This window comes from Bos indicus x Bos taurus, chromosome 26 (assembly GCF_003369695.1).
Source record: "Bos indicus x Bos taurus breed Angus x Brahman F1 hybrid chromosome 26, Bos_hybrid_MaternalHap_v2.0, whole genome shotgun sequence".
NCBI classification, from domain to species: Eukaryota; Metazoa; Chordata; class Mammalia; order Artiodactyla; family Bovidae; genus Bos; species Bos indicus x Bos taurus.
The window spans coordinates 228,672-247,592 of NC_040101.1; the positions used below are offsets into that span (position 1 = coordinate 228,672).

An 18,921-nucleotide genomic window follows, 5' to 3' on the forward strand; every position below is an offset into this window, starting at 1 on the left:
CCAGGGCCAGGGAGGGGGCAGTCACAGTCAGACCCCATGGGCAAAAATAAGAGAAGGTGGGCTCCCAGGGGACACACTGGAGCAGGGGAACGGTGCTGAGAGGCCACAGTGGTGACCTCCCTGCAGGCCCCACGTGGCATCCTGATCTCCTCAGAGAAGTGCCCTTGTTTCCTGGAGGTGAGCAACTCACTGGGGCTGTTCTGTGCGTGGGACCAGGGAGTCCACCAGAGGATGCAAGCCTTGGACGAGCCCCGCCTCTCCCATCGCGCATAGCCACAGCAGCCCGAGGCCCCTGGCCCAGGACAGCGTGGGACGACGCGGCGGCGCTGAGCCTTCAGGGACCACAGGATCGAACAGACTCGGAGAGAGACGGTGTCACAGAGGCCTCTGCGGCACCGTGCACTCCTGACACCGTGAGAGCCGGTGTCCCCAGGGGGAGCGGCTCAGGCGAGGCCTAGAGTCTGGGGTTGGGAGGGGGCCGGGAGGAGACTCGAGGACAGACAAACCTTGGAAAGCAAGACAGAGCCAGGCCCAGGGGTCCAATCCAGCGGGGACCTGGAGGCCCGCTAGCTGGAGCAGTCGGGTCACAGATGGTGGGGCCGCCTGCCTGGCCCTGGAGGAACCTGAGCGGCAGCCCTGGAGGTGGGAAGAGGGGTCCCGGCTCCCCTTTCCCAGGCCTGGAAGGGGGCCTGCTAGGGCTGGTGCTGCTCTGGGTCTGGGACGCCCTGGAGAGCCATCCTCTCCTCTCTGGGCCCTGCGGTCAGGCGCCCGTGTGGACACACCCCCAGGAAATGGAGGGAAAGAGGAACTGGAGAGGATGTGAGGGAGATAGGGCTTGGGGTCAGGCCGGAGGGTGGGGGGGTGAGGGGACGGAGTGTGCGAAGTTGGGGTGAGGACGGATGCGGTGGAGCGGGGGGTGCGAGGTGCTGAAGACCGTGGGGCTGACTGGTATCGGGGGACCAGTCAGGGTTGGGGTGCGCAAGGGATGGAGGACCGGGCGGCGAGTGGGGGGGTGCTGGGCAGAGGGGGGCTGCGCCTGCGAAGGCCCGCCCCTGTCCCCTCCCTCCCGTCCCGGGGATGAGCCTCCGCGTCTGCCCGCCCCACGCCAAGGGCGGAGGCCGCACGCACATCCCCGCTCCGCTCGGCGGCGCCGGCCAGGTCTCCGCCACAGCCCCCCTTCCGCTCGGGCCGCGGTCCTCGGAGCCGCCGCGGTTCTGCCCGAGGCCCGCGGCTGGTAAGACCGGGCGGTGGGGGGGCGCGTCTGGGGCCGGGAGGCGGGTGGAGCCGCCGCCCAGGGGTCGCCTCTGGTCCCCGGCCCAGCTGCGAGCCAGGCGGTAGCGGGAGGGGCGGAGCGCGAGGCGGAGCGCGCGGGAGGGGGCGCCAGGCTGGACCCTGCCCGGGGTGGGGCTGCGGCCCCGGAGCCCGGGGAGGGGCCTGGGAAAGCGACCGAGGCTCCCTGCTGGCCCCTCTTCCAGACCCTCACCCGCTTCCTTTGGGCCCTCGGACCTGGAGACGCAGCCTCACCCCACGGTGGCCGGTGGGCCTGCAAGCCCTGGAGCGGCCCACACATGGAGCCCCCTCCGCAGGCCTGAGCGCCCTCAACCGCAGGGGGCTCGCAAGCCCCTTCCTCTGCCCGCACTCCACGCTCCACACAGAATAACCCCACTGCAGAACCCTCACCCCCACCAGCCCCTTCCCGGCTACTGAACAAGACCCCCCATCCCCGCCCAAGGCCCCAGGCCCTAATCCTCAGGCAGGCCTGCCCCCAGCCCGCCCCAGCCCACTCCCCACTCCTCCAGCAGGCGAGGCCCCGCGTACCACCCAATGCCCAGCCCGCCCCTGACCGCTGAGCTCCCTGTGCCCGGGCCCCGAGCACCTCCCTACCTCCCCAAGTCCTCTGTTCCCAGCTCCTGAGTGCCCCGTCCTCACAGAAGCTGAGATCTCCTTCTCCGTCCTGCAGGTTCTGCTCCAGGAACATGAATTGGGCGGCCGCCGTGTGCTGGGCTCTGCTGCTAGCGGCCACCTTCCTCTGCGACGGCAGTGCAGCCAAGGGTGGCCGCGGTGGGGCCCGTGGCAGCGCCCGTGGCGGGCGCGGCGCCGCGAGGGTGCGTGTGAGGCCAGCGCCCCGCTACGCCGGCTCCTCAATGCGCGTGGCCGCGGGGGCGGCGGCGGGGGCCGCGGCGGGGGCAGCCGCAGGCCTGGCTGCGGGCTCGAGCTGGAGGAGGGCCGCGGGGCCGGCGGAGCTTGGCCCGGAGGATGCAGAGGACGGAGCGCCCGGCAGCAACGGAACGGGGAGAGGCGTCTACAGCTACTGGGCGTGGACCTCAGGCACGGGGCCCACAGGCCACAGGCACCTCTGCCCACTGCTGGGCGGGGCCCTGGGCGCCCTGCGGCTGCTGCGGCCCTAGGCTGGGCCGGGCGCATCAGGGCCAGAGCCGCCCCCAGCCTGTGCCCTCCTCCCAGGCCCCGCGGCCCCGATCGCCCCTCCCCTCCCCTGCCCACAGCCAGGAGCCTAGAGCAGTGTGGGCAGCTCTGGCCCCTCGGCCTGAAGCTGTGACACCTCCCGTCGGAGCCCCTCCCCATCTCACATCCTCCCAGGGGGCCAGCGGCCCAGCAGCCCCAGGATACCCTGCCTCCTGCTGGGGTTAGTCCCCCCAAGCCAGAACGGCAGGGGTCCTGCGGTTCCCGCACCGGTCCACGCTGGCCGGGCGCCTACCACTCCACAGGTTGTTCAGGCCACCCCAGCTCCTCTGAGCCCACCCTGGACACTTGAGTGCTGAGGACGGTGCTGACCACCTGGCAGGGAGGCGGGCCCTCAGGCTGGGCTGGTTCTGCCACAGCCCAGAGGACATGGTGCCCCCCGCCCCCCACAGAGGCAGCCCCAGGGACTGAAGGACTCGAGGAAAAGCGCTGGTCACCCATCCAGCAAGAAGGGGGGTGCGTCTGTGGATCTGTGAGCCCAGCATGGCCCCATGCTCTCTGGACACTCCCAGAACACCCTCACCCAGGGCCTGCCCGGAGCCTTGCCCTGCCTGTGGACCCAGGGCCACAGCCCTCTCTGGGCAGATGCTGTGAGGCCCACTGCTGGGGGAACCAGGGGACACAGCCCAGAGCAGCCCCCAAAGACTCAAGGTTTGCCCCTGGCTCCCGACGCCCAGAGTGAGGCAGCCCTGCCTCTCAGGTGCTTTTCCCTCCAGCTGCCGACCTGCCCCACCGGCGTGAGCCAGCCTGGGCCCAGGCTCGCCGGCGCGCCCTCTGGCTGGAGGAGCCCCAGGACCCTGCAGGACAGCTGCGGCCCGGCTCCTGGTCGGCCGGACTCTGCCTCCAGAACCCGCCCTTGCCTGCCCCGCGCCGCAAGGCCTGTGGACTTAGCTGACAGATTCGTGTCCAGACCAGCATCTCCAGGAGCCCTGCCGACTCTGCATTCCCAGCTGGCCCTCGGCTCTGGTTGCAGTCAGGGTCTCAAATTATCCACGGGGCCTGGACCAAGCATTTCTGTCCAAAGGCCCAGGCGCCAAACTGCAGGCCACAGCTCCCTGGAGCCTCCTGTGTCCACACTGCCAGATGCCCTCCATCCTCCCAGACTGAGCTCCGGGCTCCACAAGACCAGCGGGAGGTGGCCAAGCCCAAGCCAGGGCCTCAGAAGTAACATCTGAAAGTCTTAAACAGGAGGTCCCATCAGGGCAGCTCCTTGGCGACTCAGCCCTCCCTGATGGGCCTGGCCGAGCTGTGCTCAGCCTCAGACGCCCACGAGGACACGGACCATGGCTGGTCCAGACCCTCGCGCGCCTCTGCGGCGTGCAGCGCCAGCACACCGCTCGTGCGGGCAACACCGCTCCTGTCAGGTGACTCCACTCAACAACCCGGCTTCAGGAGACCTTGGCGTCTGCAGCCACACATCCCTGAACGCTTCCCACCCCACGGGGCAGGGTTCCGGTAGGAAGCAGGCGGCGCTCAGGGTGGGCAGCCTCAGGCGAACTGGTGAGTGTGCTGGGCGGGGGGGCGCAGCAGGACCTAGAGGGCCGCCTACAGGAAGAGGGGCCCTGGCGGAGTGCCCGGGAAGGTCGCAACACCACTGGCCACAGAAGAGCCGGAGCTGTAACCAAATGCAGCGCCCAGGCCCAGCACCCTTCCCTCCCCGCCCGCTTCCAGAATGTGCAGGCTGTGGTGGTGACCTTCCTGCCCCTCAGGTGTGAGCCCAGCAACGCTGGGCGCCGTCTCATTAGCTGGAAGGTGCTCGCAGGCGGCAGGAAGGCCTGGGGTCTCCACTGACCGCCCTGGCTTGTGCACAAGCCGGGCTGTGAGCAGAGCGGCCCTGGGCACCAAGGGGACGGGGCCGCTGGATTCTGCCGCGGCTCCTCGGGACCTCCTGTGTGTGTGTGTGTGTGCACGCTTCAGTGGTGAAATAAACTCTGCTGCCAACCAGACCGCTCCTTATTGCAGGACCAGGACACTCAGGAACCTGACACACGAGCCCTGGGTGCTGAGCGTTCGTGTTGTTTTTCTTGGCAAGGGGCCCGCGGGGCTGCACAGTGAGAGGGCCAACCCCGGAGCCTCTTGTGTCCACACTGCCAGCTTTCTTGGGTACGGCGCCCAGATGCCCTCATCCTCCCAGACTGAGCTCCGGGCTCCGCAAGACCAGAGCGAGGTGGCCGAGCCCGAGCCAGGGCCGCAGAGGCAACGTGGCCGTTTGAAAGTCTTAAACAGGAGGTCCCAGCGGGGCAGCTCCTTGGCGGCTCAGTTCTCCCTGATGGGCCCAGCCGAGCTGTGCTCAGAGATAGGCCTTTTAATTTAAAATTTTAAAATTACAGATGATGGTTTCAACTCCTGAGAAAATGCCAGCTTCTCCTTAGGAAAGGAGCTGAGAGACACTGAACACCAGAGAGTGTCCCCCCACCCCGGGCCTGGCACACGGGATGCCCACCGCCCTGACGCTCACACCCAGGCCTGTCCGCTGGGACCAGGGGCCAGCTGTGGGGCAGGACGACTCGGCCTCCTTCCTGGAACAGAGACCCAGTGCGGTGAGCAGCGTGGGGACTCTGGGAATCCAACCCCAGCTGCAGAGCTGAGGGCAGGGGCCAGGCCCTCCCGCCAGACCAGCTCACGACTCCTCTGCAGAGCGGCCCTGCAGGAGGTCTCGGTCCAGCATCACGGGGCCCAGCAGCCCGCTGCGGAAGGCCCGCAGGAAGTCTCGGGCGGCTGCAGGGTAGTCGGGCTGGATGACGTTCACGTTCCCTGGGAAGGCAGGAGGCTCAGGTGAGGAGGGAGCCGCACGCGGGGCCCAGTCCAACCCCCTCAGGCCCACGCAGGTGGGCGTCTGCACAGCACATTCGGGAAAAACACCCGAATTCACAAGAGTGAGGGCATCATGGCCTGGAGCTTCCAGAGGAGGTGTGGCCCACCCTGCAGGCCCGGCCCCTCCCCTGCAGCCAAGGCAGACACCCCTCCCCCGACTGCCCTGGGCCCAACCCCCGCCCAGCCCCGGGGCTGCCCATCTCACCCGTGCCCGTCAGCACCTTCACCTTCTGGGTCTTCCTCAGCTTCACGGCCACCCGCTTCAGCACGCTGGCGATGTCGTCACAGGCCTCACCCAGGCCGTAGTGCTGCACGTACCTGTGGGAGGGCGGCAGTCACCGGCTCTCCAGTGACCCCTTCGTGGGTGCCAGTGACCTCCTTGCAGAGCTGAGGACCTCACCGACACCCACCTTCCACGTGGCCACAGGCAGCTGCCCCGAGACCCAGCCCCACACCGGGACCCTGGGTACAGCTGCCAGGACAGCTGACCGTTCGAGGGGGTCTCCCTGCAGACCCTAAGCAAAAGGACCGGAGTGTTCCCGATGACAGTCCCAGGGCAGGAATACCAAGACACCTGCCACCCGAAGGTCAGGGGCAAGAGCTGCCAGGCACACGCAGCGGGAAAACAGACCCGTCGGGGGAGAAAACCGGTCAGCTGGAACCGCCCCAGACACTGGAATCCACAGAGACCCTGAATCAGTTATTAGAACTGCATTCCCTGTGATTACAAAGCAAAGAACCCACACAGAAGACAATAAAAAGAAATAATCCGAATCTAACATCTGGAAGAAAACACTATGAAACACACGCTGAGGGAATTAGAGCAGCTCGAACTCTGCAGGGGAGAGGGCGAGGGAGCTGGGGACCCAGCGGCGCTGAGCCAGCGCTCCTGGAGCCAGAGCGGGGGATGGAGCCCTGCACCCACCGTCAGAGCCTGGTGACAGCCCTGCGTGGACGAGGACAGTGGCCGGGGTCACCCACACGTGCGTGACGCAGGCTGCACAGTCTGGGGGTGAGAGCCAAGGGCTGGGGACAAGCACAAGAAACAAGGGAACCGTGCCGGCGCGCAGTGTCATAAACTGCCCGAACGCTTGACGAGGAGAAACCGTCACAGCAGCCAGAGCGCCGTACGTACGGAACAGAGGAACAGAGGGCAGACTCTCATCAGAAACCGCTCCTCTGCGGACAGTCCGTCCACCGAGAACTCTGCCCACGGGGCAAACTCCCTTCAAAACGGAAGGTGAAATGAACACATCCTCCAACAGCAGCTGCACGGCCACTGGCGTCACAGGGAATCCTGGGCAGGGAGACGGCCCCACAGGGTGGGGCCCAGAGCAGACGGGGCGAGTCTTCACTTTACATCCATGTTTCAAGAAAGCGCAGCAGCATGTCTGCCGCAGAGAGCAACACGTGTCACAACACTGCCCAGAGGCGAGCTCCGCAGACGGGAGAGGCCCGGGCCTCACGGCACTCAGGCCACTGCGATGCCTTGCGAACCCCAGAGCCACCTCCGCCCAGGTTCTAGGTAACAAGCTGACAAAAGGGAATCGTGAAAAGCGTCTGAGGGACTTCCCTGGGGGTCCAGGGGCTGAGACGCCGCGCTCCCAGTGCAGGGGGCCGGGGTCAGTCCCTGAGCAGGGACCAGATCCCACAAGAGTCCGCGTGCTGTGACTAAAGATCCTGCAAGCTGCAACTGAGACGCGGTGCAGCCAAGCGAGCTAAAGAGAAGGCATCTGACTGATCTAGAAGGTCAAAGAGAGAGAAAAGAAAAGGTGCACAGAACAGCTGTGACAAAGGCAAGATTGAAGATGTAACCCTAACGTCAGTGACCAGTCAGACATGAGTGGCCTAAACACCTAAACTAAAAGCAGAAACGGCCAGATGGGTGAAAAGCAAGGGCCAACTACATGCAGCAACAAACATTTTAAATGTAAAGACACGCCAGCTCAAAGTAAAGAGACAGGGGACAGGGACACACGAGGGAGATTTCAGAGCAGAGACTATCCTGTCCAGGATACAGGAGGTCACGTCCTCAAGTCACCAGAACACCACGACCTCCCCACGACACGGAGGCTGGAGACGTGAGCAGGACCGGCGGTGAGGGGCGAGCCCACCTCCTGCCCACAGCAGTAACAGGAAGACAGTCAGCAACGCGGAAACAAGGGAGGAACGCGGACCGGACAGCAACCACCAGAACAAAAACCAGAGGTCAGAAAGTGGGGACCAGAAGCTGGTTCTGTGGGGAAAACCAAATGCCTGACCTGACGTCCTCAGGGTCCTCAGGGACATCTCTGGGGGCCTGCAGGACACAGGCACTCTCACCATCCTCACTGGTGAGGGCAAACCGACTGGACCTCTGCACAGCGACCGCCTGCACTGCCCAGTGTGAGAACACGGATGAACCCAGGGATGAACGCCCGGCCAGGCGGGCACTGCCAGCAGGGAGGCTGCACACAGGGCTCCCCCTGTGAGGCTCCAGAAGGTGCAGGAAGCAGGTGGGCAGGGAGGGGGCCACATGGCAGCACAAGAAACGGGGTTTCCTGGACGTGTAACGGCGTCACATGACTTTGCCAACAAAGGTCCATCTAGTCAAGGCTGTGGTTTTTCCAATGGTCATGTATGGATGTGAGCTGGACTATAAAGAAAGCTGAGCACCAAAGAACTGATGCTTTTGAACTGTGATGTTGGAGAAGACTCTTGAGAGTCCCTTGGACTGCAAGGAGATCCAACCAGTCCATCCTAAAGGAGATCAGTCCTGAATGTTCATTGCAAGGACTGACACTGAAGCTGAAGCTCCAGTACTTTGTCCACCTGATTCGAAGAACTGGCTCATTTGAAAAGACCCTGATTCTGGGAAAGATTGAAGGTGGGAGGAGAAGGGGACGACAGAGGATGAGATGGCTGGATGGCATCACTGACTCGATGGACGTGAGTCTGGGTGGACTCCGGCAGTGGGTGATGGACAGGGAGGCCTGGCGTGCTGCGGTTCATGGGGTCGAGAAGAGTCGGACACGACTGAGCGACTGAACTGAACGGCTTCACGGGTGCACCCACATGTCACAACCTGTCAGACTGTACATTGATGACCACAGACTGTCCACGGCACCTCACGGTGCTGGTTTCAGTTATGCTTAGTGAGGCCGGGGGAGAGGGCCTGCCCCCTGCACTCACCCCGAGAGCTGGTGCCTGTTGAGGGTGTAGAGAAGGAAGTCAGCCAGGGTCTCCTCGCCCACGAGGTGGTCCAGCACGGTTCCTGGGAACAGGCGCGGAGGGGAAGGGCTTCAGCTCGCGCCCTGCCCTCCCCACCCCCGCAGTCGAGGGGGAGGAGGGCGCCCCCTCCAGGGTGGGCCAGGATGCCCGACGGGCTGAGGGTGCCAGGGGTGTCAGCTGTGAGCAGCCAGGCCAAGCACAGGCCACCCAGCCTGGGAGCCTGGGGGCCTGGGAGCCTGCTGTGGGTGGTGGGGGTCGGGCTCACCGCACAGGGCCAGTTTCAGGCCCGTCTCCACGCTTGGAATCCGAGGAGCCAGCACCCCAGGGGTGTCGAGCAGAAACATCAGCGGCCGCTCACACACCTGGGGGCAGAGCGTGGTCAGCTGGCCTTCTGCCTGAGGCTAGAGAAGACCCTGGAACCTGCCCCCCAGAGTCACTGCCACCAAGCTCTCAGCATCCCCACAGGATGCCACTGCTGGGTGACGTGGAGAAGGAATAAGGGCAGGAACCCAGCAGCCACCTTGCCCCAGGAGGACAGGCTCTGCCCTGACCCTGCATGCCCCTGGGATGGAAGACACCTGAGCCCTGGCCCAGGTATGGTATGAGGACAAGGCCCCACCTGAATCCTGGACATCACAGCTCTGGTGATCCCAGGCTCGCCGCCCACCCTGGTGGCTTTTCCTGCAGGATGAAAGGGAGACGTCAGTCTGTCAAGCGCCCAGGCAGATACGCTGGATGAGCAGCGATGCACATGGGAGCCTAGCGGGGCCCAGCGAGGGCTCTGCAGGGAGAGGACCGCCTCCCAGGCGCCACGACCCGCTGAGGCACAGCCGTGACAGCTGGCCAGGGCTGCCTGTTGGCATCGCCTTCCTCCCTGCAAGGCCGGCACCGCCCCAGGACCGCCCACAATGGCCCACCCGTGGGGCGGCTCCTGACACTGGCCGTAGGGTCCCAGCTCAGGGCGTGTCCCAGGCAGACCCTCCCCCTGTGCTGGAGCAACACTCGCATCCATCAGCGCACGGACAGGTAAACAAAACGTGCTTCGCCCACACAAAGGAGTGTTATCAGCCTCAGAAGGAGGGAGATCATGGCGCACGCAGCAGCGCGGGTGGACCCTGGGGACTCGGGCTCCGTGAAGCGGGCCCCGCGCAGCGCAGACCCTGTGAGCCAGGATGAGGCGCCCGAGGACCCAATTCACACGACAGAACGCACACCAGAGGCTCCAGGGCTCCGGAGGGCAGGCCCACTTGCGTCTGGAGGCTGACAGTGTGAGGCTTGCACAGCACTTAATGTACTAACACCAATGATGTCTTTAAAGCCACAATTACAGGAAAGTAAGCAACAGCTGACTGTAACAGTGCTCCAGCTGGCAGCAGAAACAGCCTGAGGTGACGGTCCGGCACAGGTCTGTCTCAGGGAGGTTCCCAAAGGACACACTCATGCAGAACACGAGTCAACACGGACTTGGCGTCAAACGCCAGCAGGCATGAGACACAGGCCCGGAGAGCCCTCTCCGGGTCCCGGCCTGACGTCTCACCCACGTTTCCCACACGCCCTGAGCAAGCGGGACAAAGAGACAGAGTAACGGAAGCACAAAATCGCCCACGTATAGAAACTGCACATATTAAACATTTAAAGACAGAAAGCGGATGAAGTATAAAATGTATTAGGGAATGACTGTCTCACCAGCTGACTGCACACCAAGCTGTCAGCTGGGCCTCCTGGTGCCAACAGCCCCCTCAGTGAGCTGGGGTCTCAGGCTCTGGAGGGTCGTCCCAGCACGAGAACCAGTGCCTGCCCCCCCAACTGCAGAAGTACCTTTCCTGAGGTGCTGCCTCCGCAGGGAGTTGATAAGCGAGGACTTGCCCACGTTGGGGACCCCGATCACCATGATGCAGTACTCCACGTGCTGGAAGCGCAAGGGCAGGGGGTGGGCACCACCCAGCCCCGCACCCCCATACCCCCGGGGCACCAGCGTGCCCACCTGGGGCCGCCCCACCCCACCTGCCAAGACCCGAGGGGGGTCCCCAGGCTGGGCTCAGCAGTGGGCCCGGGTTTCCCAGCAGAAGGGGCAGGCCCTCGGCCGGTCCTGGCCCACCAACCTCTCCTCGGTGATAGCGGTAGCTGCTCCCAACCAGCTCCGTGACCGTTGGGATGACCTGCAACCAACAACCACCAGGCACCTTCCGGGGGGAGCCCGGCTGCCCTCGGCCCCTGGAGGCGGCACTCCCACCGGCATCCCACCACCGGCCAGCGTGGTTCCACACACGTCAGACGCAGTCTGTGCTCTGCGAAGGGGTGGGGGTGGCCGGGGCCCTGCCCTGTCCTTCCGCAGGAAAGAGGAGAGCCCGAGGGGGACAGCGGGCACTGCCACGCCTTCCAAAGACGCATGACAGCCGCAGAATTCTCCAACTTGACCAGGAAAACAGGCACAGACCGTCCATGGCCTCCACTTGGGACTAAAGGCATCTCTCGGCCCGACCCTGCTGTTCCCACCCCCAGTCTGCCCGACCCAGGAGGTGACTGTGCCCCAAACCCAACAACATTCTGCTTCCTGCAGAAGCACAGTAATCTGTGGTGTTTCTTTAACATTTTAAGCAGAAGCCTCAGAGCACAAAACAGAAGAGACCCACCTGCTTGACATTTTCATCCTTCACACAGTTGGTAAAAACAACATGTTTTATGCCTTCTCTTTCTAAGTGTTGGATAATTTTCTAAAAGAGACAAGACGTTTCCAACTCAAACACCAAAGGAAGACATGGGCGGCGTCATAAGCTAGAGTCTGAGGATCTGCTCAAGGGCTGGGGACTCGAAAGGAGGCTGGGCCACCGGGGCAGGTGGCCTGAGGGCACGTCAGGGGAGGGCAGGCCAGCCCCGGGGCGCCCCTGCCACGGGCTCTGTGGGAGGACACAGGACGGGGCCACACCAGGTCATCCGAAACCACCTGCAGCCCCGGAGACACTTGGCGCTGGTCTCCACTCAGTCACATCATCGCTCCCCGCCTCCCAACCAGCTTCCACAAAACAAGCCCCACTTACACTAAGGTTTGAACCCAGCTACAGAATACGTGGAACACTTTAAAAGCCCCAAAGTAAACTGACACTAACATGAACTTACTGGCCTAAATGTGAAGCGAAATCACCGTATGACTCTTATTTTTACAACCAGTACTGCACTGTTTGAGAACCCCTTGGACTGCAAGGAGATCCAACCTGGCCATCCTAAAGGAGATCAGTCCTGAATATTCACTGGAAGGACTGATGCTGAAGCTGAAGCTCCAACACTTTGTCCACCTGATTCGAAGCCCTGACTCATTGGAAAAGACCCTGATGCTGGGGAAGATTGAAGGTAGGAGGAGAAGGGGACAGCAGAGGATGAGATGGTTGGATGGCATCACCAACTCAATGGGCATGAGTTTGAGTAAGCTCCGGGAGTTGGTGATGGGCAGGGAGGCCTGGCGTGCGGCAGTCCATGGGGTCGCAGAGTCAGATACGATTGAGCGACTGAATTGAACTGAACTGAACTACATTGTTTGATCAGCTACTGATTTACTTAAAGGAATAAAAAAGCCATTCATTGATTCAGTTAGTTTTGCTGATTTATTGTTTGCTATGATGATGCAGATGAAGGTCAGGCCCACAAAGACTTCGTGAAGTCACACTGCAGGCTGCGTACAAATCTGCATGGGACTCCCCCTCCCAACCTGCATAGGCAGACACGGGGGTGGAGTTTAAAGAACTCAGTGTACCACAGCCAACTAAGAAACCAGAACGCGTTCCTGCTGCTGCAAAAGGAAAAGCTACACACACACAAAAGCTGGCTCGATTTCAAGATTCTGACACCTACTCTCTCTGTTTCTCTTACTCAGGGACAATAGGAGACATCACCCCTGGACACTGTGTCCCCATCCAGCAGGGCTCGGGGACAGCCCCAGTTGCTTTGGGTCTCACACCTTCCAGATCACTCAGGGGGCAGCAGGCAGCCCAGAGCTCAGACCAGAGGTCTGGGAGGACACAGGAAGCCAACGCTGCTGCACCAAGAGGCCTCTGGGTCGGAGAGCAGGGTGATGGCCACTCGCCCCAGGAGGCAACTGAAACGCGAGTGAGTGAAAGTTAAACAAGAGACAGGCATCCGTACCACAGCTGCAGCCACATGCCGCGTGCTCACAGCCTCGAGGGCCCTGCAGCCACTCTGTGGGAGCACGGCTCCTCCCCTCGCCCATGGCTGGACCCCCGCTGAAGGATACAAACTCTTTGGTCACCTGAATGACAGGTTAGTCTAAGGCTAGTTTGCTAAAGCACGCAGGCCTGGGCAGACCAGACCAGAGATCCGGTCAGACTTGAGCCGTACCTGCTGCTCCTTCAGATCTGCCAGGTCCATTTTGTTGAGGATGAGCAAGTGAGGCTTAAGCCCAAGGGTTTCCTGAAACAGAGGGTTTCGGCCCGACAGTGGGATGTGGCAAAATTAAGGCAAGATTCCATCAATTTGACCACCAATTGACATACTTTCCCTTGTCTTGTTACGCAGACTGGACCGCCTACAACAGGACACCCTCGGAAGGAAAGGACAGTGCAGAAGCCTGTCTGGAAGCAGGCGCGCTCCAGCCAGCCCATCCACGAGACCGAGCCGACCCCAAGTCCTGCACTCACCGCCTGAGGGCCACCGAGCCTCTGCAGGCCCCCGGCGCCTCCTGCGGACAAGAGGCAGGGCAGCGCCCTCTCGTGGTTCCTCAAACAGGAATGATGGCGGCAAAAACAAACAGAGCTCAACGGAAGGTTTTGTGACTAGACCACTGTTTAGCTGCCAAAAGATCTGGTCACTCAGGACAAGTGCCTCCCACGAGTCCTGATCAATGTATCTCATGCCACCGCCGCCACCCCTGGGCGTCTGCATGGAGACCTCCAGCGAGCCCACCTCCTCAACGCCAGGGGCAGCCCCTTCCTATCTCCGCCAGGGGCCCCCGGCGCTCACTGTGACACCAGCACATCAGGAGGGGAGGTCTGTGTCTGCATGTTGGGGGTGCTCAGCCCTTCCCTGGTGCCTGTCCCCAGGAGTCCCGAAGCCTCAGCATGCCCAGGTTCCAGGCCCCCAGTTAAGCCGCTGTGTCCCCACCACACCACACAGGGACAACAAAAACAACAACTTACTTTCTCCATAAGCAGCGCTCTGCCCTCAGAGGTTAACCAAGCCTGAGCTCCCTCAAGGGCCGTCCTGGAGAAGTCAGGACACCCAGCGAGCAGAGGAGGGCGGGGCGGAGGCGGCCCCCCTCAGCACACGGGCAGCAACGGCAGGCTTCCTCGTCCAGAAATCAGACATGCAACCGCCACCACACCCTTCTGACTGGCATGAGATATTGTACGAACTGAAACATTTAACCTACGGTAGAGAAACTGGAGAGTTTTCTCAGAAATTCCAAGTACAGATGGTGATGACTTTCAAACCAACACCTGTGTCTTCTAGAGAGCCTCTAAACACAGCTCAGGTAAATACAGCAAAAACAGGGTGTGCAAAGCACGCTCATTACTGAGGGAGATCGTTCCCTCTTCTGGTGCATCCTTTAGTACAGGAAGGAAGCCTGGTTGGCAGCTACTTTCTAATGGAGGTGTCATATCCCACCTGGAGCCTGCTACTGCTGCAGTGAGTTGGAAGGCACGGGTGTGCCAGGCGGAAACCTGAGACGAACGAGCTACCCTGTGTCAGAGGGAGCTTCTGGGCCCCGCACCAGGGATCCTGACTCACTGGCCTGGAAAGTGGCCTGCTGCTGCTGCTGCTAAGTCGCTTCAGTTGTGTCCAACTGTGCGACCCCATAGATGGCAGCCCACCAGGCTCCGATGTCCCTGGGATTTTCCAGGCAAGAGTACTGGAGTGGGGTGCCACTGCCTTCTCCAGGAAAGTGGCCTAGATATTAGTATTTTCAAGAGCCTCCCGGGGGAATTCTAATATGTAGCAAGGATTGAGAACCACTGCTTTAAATGTCAGTAATTTGGGGTCGCAAAGAGTCGGACACGACGGAGTGACTGAACTGAACTAGGACAGGTGACCCTGTTGGCCACTGAGGTGCCGACTGGACCAGAGCAGGGACCAGAGAAGGCAGATGGGAACAAGGTAACAGTCAGGAACACTTCTCCAGTCGTGTGCACTGCCTGACTCTGGAAGGTCTCCCCTGCACTACAGCTCCGCACCCAATCCCAGTGGGGTTGGGGGAGGGCTCCCCTCACCAAGAAGTTCTCACCACCAGCTGGGGTCCTTCTGTTCAGCACAACTCTGACTCCATGAACCTGGAGATGGCATCAGACCCCATGGTCTGGGCTCAGGAATGCCACCGCCCCTCACGTCAAAGAGCAACTGCAGTTGAGGTCTGACAGAAAACAGCAAGATTCTGTAAAGCAATTATCCTTCAATAAAAAATAAATTAATTAAAAAAAAATAGCAACTCCAAGTCCAGGTTGTCACCTGTCACTTCTGACCAACAGGCCTGAATCAGGGGTTCCCAAGACCCTTCCCTGGGTTCTAGCAAAACCAGTCTGGACAGTGGCTCAAGAAATTGAGAGAAACATTTTATTTATTGGATTAGACTTATGATCTGGCTTCCCTAGGGGCTCAGAGGTAAAAAAAAAAAAAAAAAATCGGCCTGCAATGTAGGAGATGTGTGCAGGACACACAGGTTCAGTCTCTAGGTGGGGAAGATCCCTTGGAGAAGGAAATGGCAGCCACTCCAGTGTTCTTGCCTGGAAAATCCCATGGACAGAAGCCTGGCGGGCTACCGTCCATGAGGTCACAAAGAGTCGGACACAACTTAATGACTAAACAACAAAAAGGACACAACTCTGGAGCAGCCAGGTGGAAGACATGTCCAGGGCGAAGGCTGGGAAAAGACGTGGAGCCTCCCCCTCTGCGGGTGCCTCTGCCTGCATCTCCACCCTCTCAGCAACCAGGAAGCTCTCCCCACCCCACCCCCCAATAGTCTGGGGTTTTCTAGCAGCTTCATTACACAGGCGGACAGAGTGAAACGCTGGCCTTTGGTGAGTGAACTCAACCTCCAGGGCCTAAGGCGGGGGTGGCAGGGGTAGGACTGAAAGCTCTAACCCTCCCATAGCAAGGCTGGCGCCCCCAGCAAGCAGCTCCCCCGTAAGGGACCAAGGTCTTTTCCAAAACCACCTCATTAACAAGAGACACCTTATCACACCCCTCACGATGGAAACTCCAAGACTTTCAGGAGCTCTGTGCCAGAACCAGGACAAAGACCAAATAGGTACTGCTTATTCTAAGCGACCACTTCACCACCACTGAAGGATATCCGGGCGTCATGGACCTCGATGATGCAGTCCACCAGCCTCAGGCTGCTCTGCATCTTCTTCAGCCCTGGAAAACAGGAGAGGGACGCCTCAGGGGAGGACGGGTTCCGAGCTTTTAATAAAGTAATACTGAAGCACAGTTAGTTGCTTTACGGCGTTGTGTTCAGTTTCTCGGGTACATTAAAGTGAAACGGCTATACAGAAACACTGCTCCTCAGCGTCCCCTCACTCAGCCAAGCCCAGTCTTTCGGGCACACCCACAAACATTCCTTGTGGCTGGATCCCTTGCGGTTCAGACAGTAAAGAGTCTGCCCGCAATGCGGGAGACCCAGGTTCGATCCCTGGGTCGGGAAGATCCCCTGGAGAAGGGAATGGCAACCCCCTCCATTCTCATCTGGAGAATTTCATGGACAGAGGAGCCTGGCGGGCTCCAGTGCATAGAGTTTCAAAGAGTCGGACAGGACTGAGCGACTTCATTTTCTTTCTTTTCAAACATCTCGCCTCCACCGCCTGCTTCTCGCCCGCGGTCGCCCCGTCCCACTGATGGAGGGGCGGCGCGGGCCGAGGGCCGCCACCCTCACACCGGGCGGCGCTGGGTCTGCAGGCGCTCTCGGAGCCAAACTCTGAGAAAAGTAAGAACCTCAGAGGGTGCAGGCGAGAGACCGCCAGCTCGATCTACGCCTCAAGGTGCTCAGGTAATTAAACAGCCGACTTCAACCTGGAAAGTGCTTTCCTAGCCCTGCCTCATTCCGTCCCCAAATAACGTCCAGGAAATTGTGTCCTTTTCCAAGCAGGTGGGCACACGGGCTTCGAGCCGAGGAACAGGGCCTGCCGGGGTCAGCTCACGAGCCCGCCCCGCGGTGGACCCGCGAGGAGCCGGGGAAGCAGCGCGCCCCGCCGCGCCTCACCCTTGGCCATGTGGCCCGGAAACCAGCGCGCCACGTCGCGACCTTCCAGAGGGAAGCTCTCCCGCCAGGCCGCCCGCACGGCGGCGCAGAGACTCCGCGGAGACAGCCTCATGGGTCCGCGTCCCAGGCTCCGCGCAGCACTACGGACCGCTCCACCCACGGACCTGTCCGCCGGGCCCGTGCGACCCCGCACAAAGGTTCCGGGGCTCCAGCGGCCGGCGCGGCCCGCGCATGCGCACGACGCTGCCTCGGCCCGCAGGAGGCGCTTAGCGGCCAGTGCTGGGGCTGGGCCGGGGACCGGGGGTGGGGACGGGGCTGGGGACCAGGGACGGAGCAGGGGACGCGGCTGGGGGCCGGGCTGGGTCCCTCGGGCGGGCTTCAGGGAGGGCTACGAGCCAGGGCCGCACCCGCGCAGTTCCGGGAGTTCTCAGGGGTCCAGTCTTCATTAAATTAAAAAATCCTGGTTCTTCCTTAACCATATTCTGAGTGACAAAATTTAGTAGTCCGCTGTCAATTTGGTCCTTTTTACAAACTTGGTTATATTTTTTCAGATATTTTAAATTTAACTGACAAGTATAAGATCCTCTTTTTCAAGTACTCTGGGTTTAATGTACAAACTCTTTGCAAACGCTGCAGTTCTGCTAAATTAAATCCTGAATGCAATAAGCCTGAAATTCTTTATTGCAGCAATACTCAGTGTAAGTACAGTCGGATTTTAACTTTTTTTCTTTCTTTCTTTTTTCCGCTGTGCCGCAGGGCTTGCAGGAGCTATTTCGTAACCAGGGATTGAACCCAGACCATGGCGGTGAAAACCCAGAATCTTAACCACTAGGCCACAGGGAAGTCCCCAGATTTTAACTTTAAATCAGAAGCCTGGGCTACTGCTCACTGCACTTTGTTGTAAGAGTATGAAGCTAATGGAATTTTTTAAACAAGCTCCTAAAACTCCAAATATGCTCAGATTCTCAGCTCAAAGATACCACTACTGTCATCTTGATGGCCCTAAGCCTAATACTCGGGGCGAGCTGTTCCTAGGGCTGAGACAGGCCCTCCCATGGCTGAGTGAGACCACCTGGGCCCCCTGCACAAGCTCCCAGATCTTCCTCACTGAGCTGCCCTCTGCACCCAGACAGCCTCAGTCCTGCACACGGACTCAAAAAACCTGAGACAACAACAGAGAGCTGTGTGCCTGACAGACACTGCCCTTCCACAGCCCTAGGACCAAAGAACCAAAATAAAATCCTGCCAAATCCCAGATTTCTCTTCAGCTGTCTTACTGGCAGGTGCCCCAAGCAAAGCAACTCCAGGGACACAAGGGAGCGGATACACAGACAGACCTTTGTGGGCAGAGATCCCCGGAGGGCGATTTGACCTAAGATGAGAAGGTGATGAGAAGGTGCTGGGCTGAGGGCATGGCCAGCACCACGGCTGACAGTCTGGCCACTTGGAGCTGGAAAGGAGCCGGTGGCAATTCTTTAGGCATGCACACACTCCTCCAGGGCCCACACGCGAAGCAGGACACACCATGCAGCCCGAGGTCCGAGGAGGATCAGGAGCCACTGACCTCGAGGTGGGCACCAGGCCAGGGGGCCCCATGCCTGCTGTGTGGAGTCCCAGCCTCTGCAGCTCCCTGCTTCCCTCTGCAGGCCAGCCTTCAGCTGTACTGCCTCCGGGGACAGTCCTGGAAAGATGCCCACACTCTGCCGTGGCAGCTGTGAGACTGGCCATTGCCAACCCCACCTGAGGCCTCTGACCTTTCCTTGGCTGTGAGATGGGGGCCATGCAGCCGCTTCCCTGGGACACTTCAAGGAGGCAGTGAAATGAGATGGGGACAGCTGAGCACAGCACCAGGCCCCCCAAGGGCTCCCCACATTTATGCCAACACTTCCCAGGGCACCCTGTTCCTCTGTACCCTTCAGGCCTCACTGTTCACTTCCTCCAGAAAACCCTGAGCCCGCAGATCAGAACAGGGTGCCCCGTGCCCTGTGAACTCCCGTCTCCCACCTGCTGACCCTCACCCGGCCCACAGGGCAGCCAGTACCTGGTGAAGGGCCCGTGGACTCACACCAGGGGCGCCTACCAGCTCTGCTGCCACTGCGGTGAGAACTCCGGGGCCCGGGAACACACCCAGGGTCCCGGGTATCCGAGGGAGGTAGGCCGCGTGCTGGGGGCACAGAGCCCTGCAGTGACCAGGGCTGGGGCAAGACGAGAAC

At 61.0% G+C, this 18,921-nt stretch overlaps 2 protein-coding genes across 7 annotated transcripts; one reads left to right on the top strand and one right to left on the bottom strand.

Moving 5' to 3' along the window:
• The first annotated feature begins 130 nt into the window (after positions 1–130).
• On the top strand, positions 131–13,217 carry SPRN (shadow of prion protein). 5 transcript variants are annotated; one of them, XR_003508863.1, is made up of 4 exons: positions 131–1,234; positions 1,961–3,981; positions 12,374–12,777; positions 13,033–13,217. XR_003508863.1 is itself a non-coding variant. In XM_027529034.1 (3 exons), exon 3 carries the CDS (start codon positions 1,977–1,979, stop codon positions 2,406–2,408), a length of 432 nt encoding a protein of 143 aa, XP_027384835.1. In that variant the 5' UTR covers positions 1,148–1,234; positions 1,476–1,537; positions 1,961–1,976; the 3' UTR covers positions 2,409–4,427. The 5 variants fall into 5 exon arrangements, 2 of the variants coding, with proteins under 2 accessions (XP_027384834.1, XP_027384835.1); XR_003508865.1 differs by lacking the exon at positions 12,374–12,777; XR_003508864.1 differs by lacking the exons at positions 12,374–12,777; positions 13,033–13,217 and adding an exon at positions 4,444–4,530.
• MTG1 (mitochondrial ribosome associated GTPase 1) lies at positions 4,476–18,868 on the bottom strand. Of its 2 annotated transcripts, none has more exons than XM_027529030.1 (11): positions 16,709–16,902; positions 15,803–15,867; positions 12,856–12,960; positions 11,139–11,219; positions 10,608–10,664; positions 10,324–10,414; positions 9,125–9,186; positions 8,771–8,867; positions 8,467–8,548; positions 5,501–5,613; positions 4,476–5,235 (listed from the first exon to the last, which is right to left on the bottom strand). In XM_027529030.1, exons 1-11 carry the CDS (start codon positions 16,818–16,820, stop codon positions 5,102–5,104), a joined length of 999 nt encoding a protein of 332 aa, XP_027384831.1. In that variant the 5' UTR covers positions 16,821–16,902; the 3' UTR covers positions 4,476–5,101. The 2 variants fall into 2 exon arrangements, with proteins under 2 accessions (XP_027384831.1, XP_027384832.1); XM_027529031.1 differs by lacking the exon at positions 16,709–16,902 and adding an exon at positions 18,273–18,868 and having other exon boundaries at positions 4,477–5,235.
• Between the last annotated feature and the right edge of the window lie 53 nt (positions 18,869–18,921).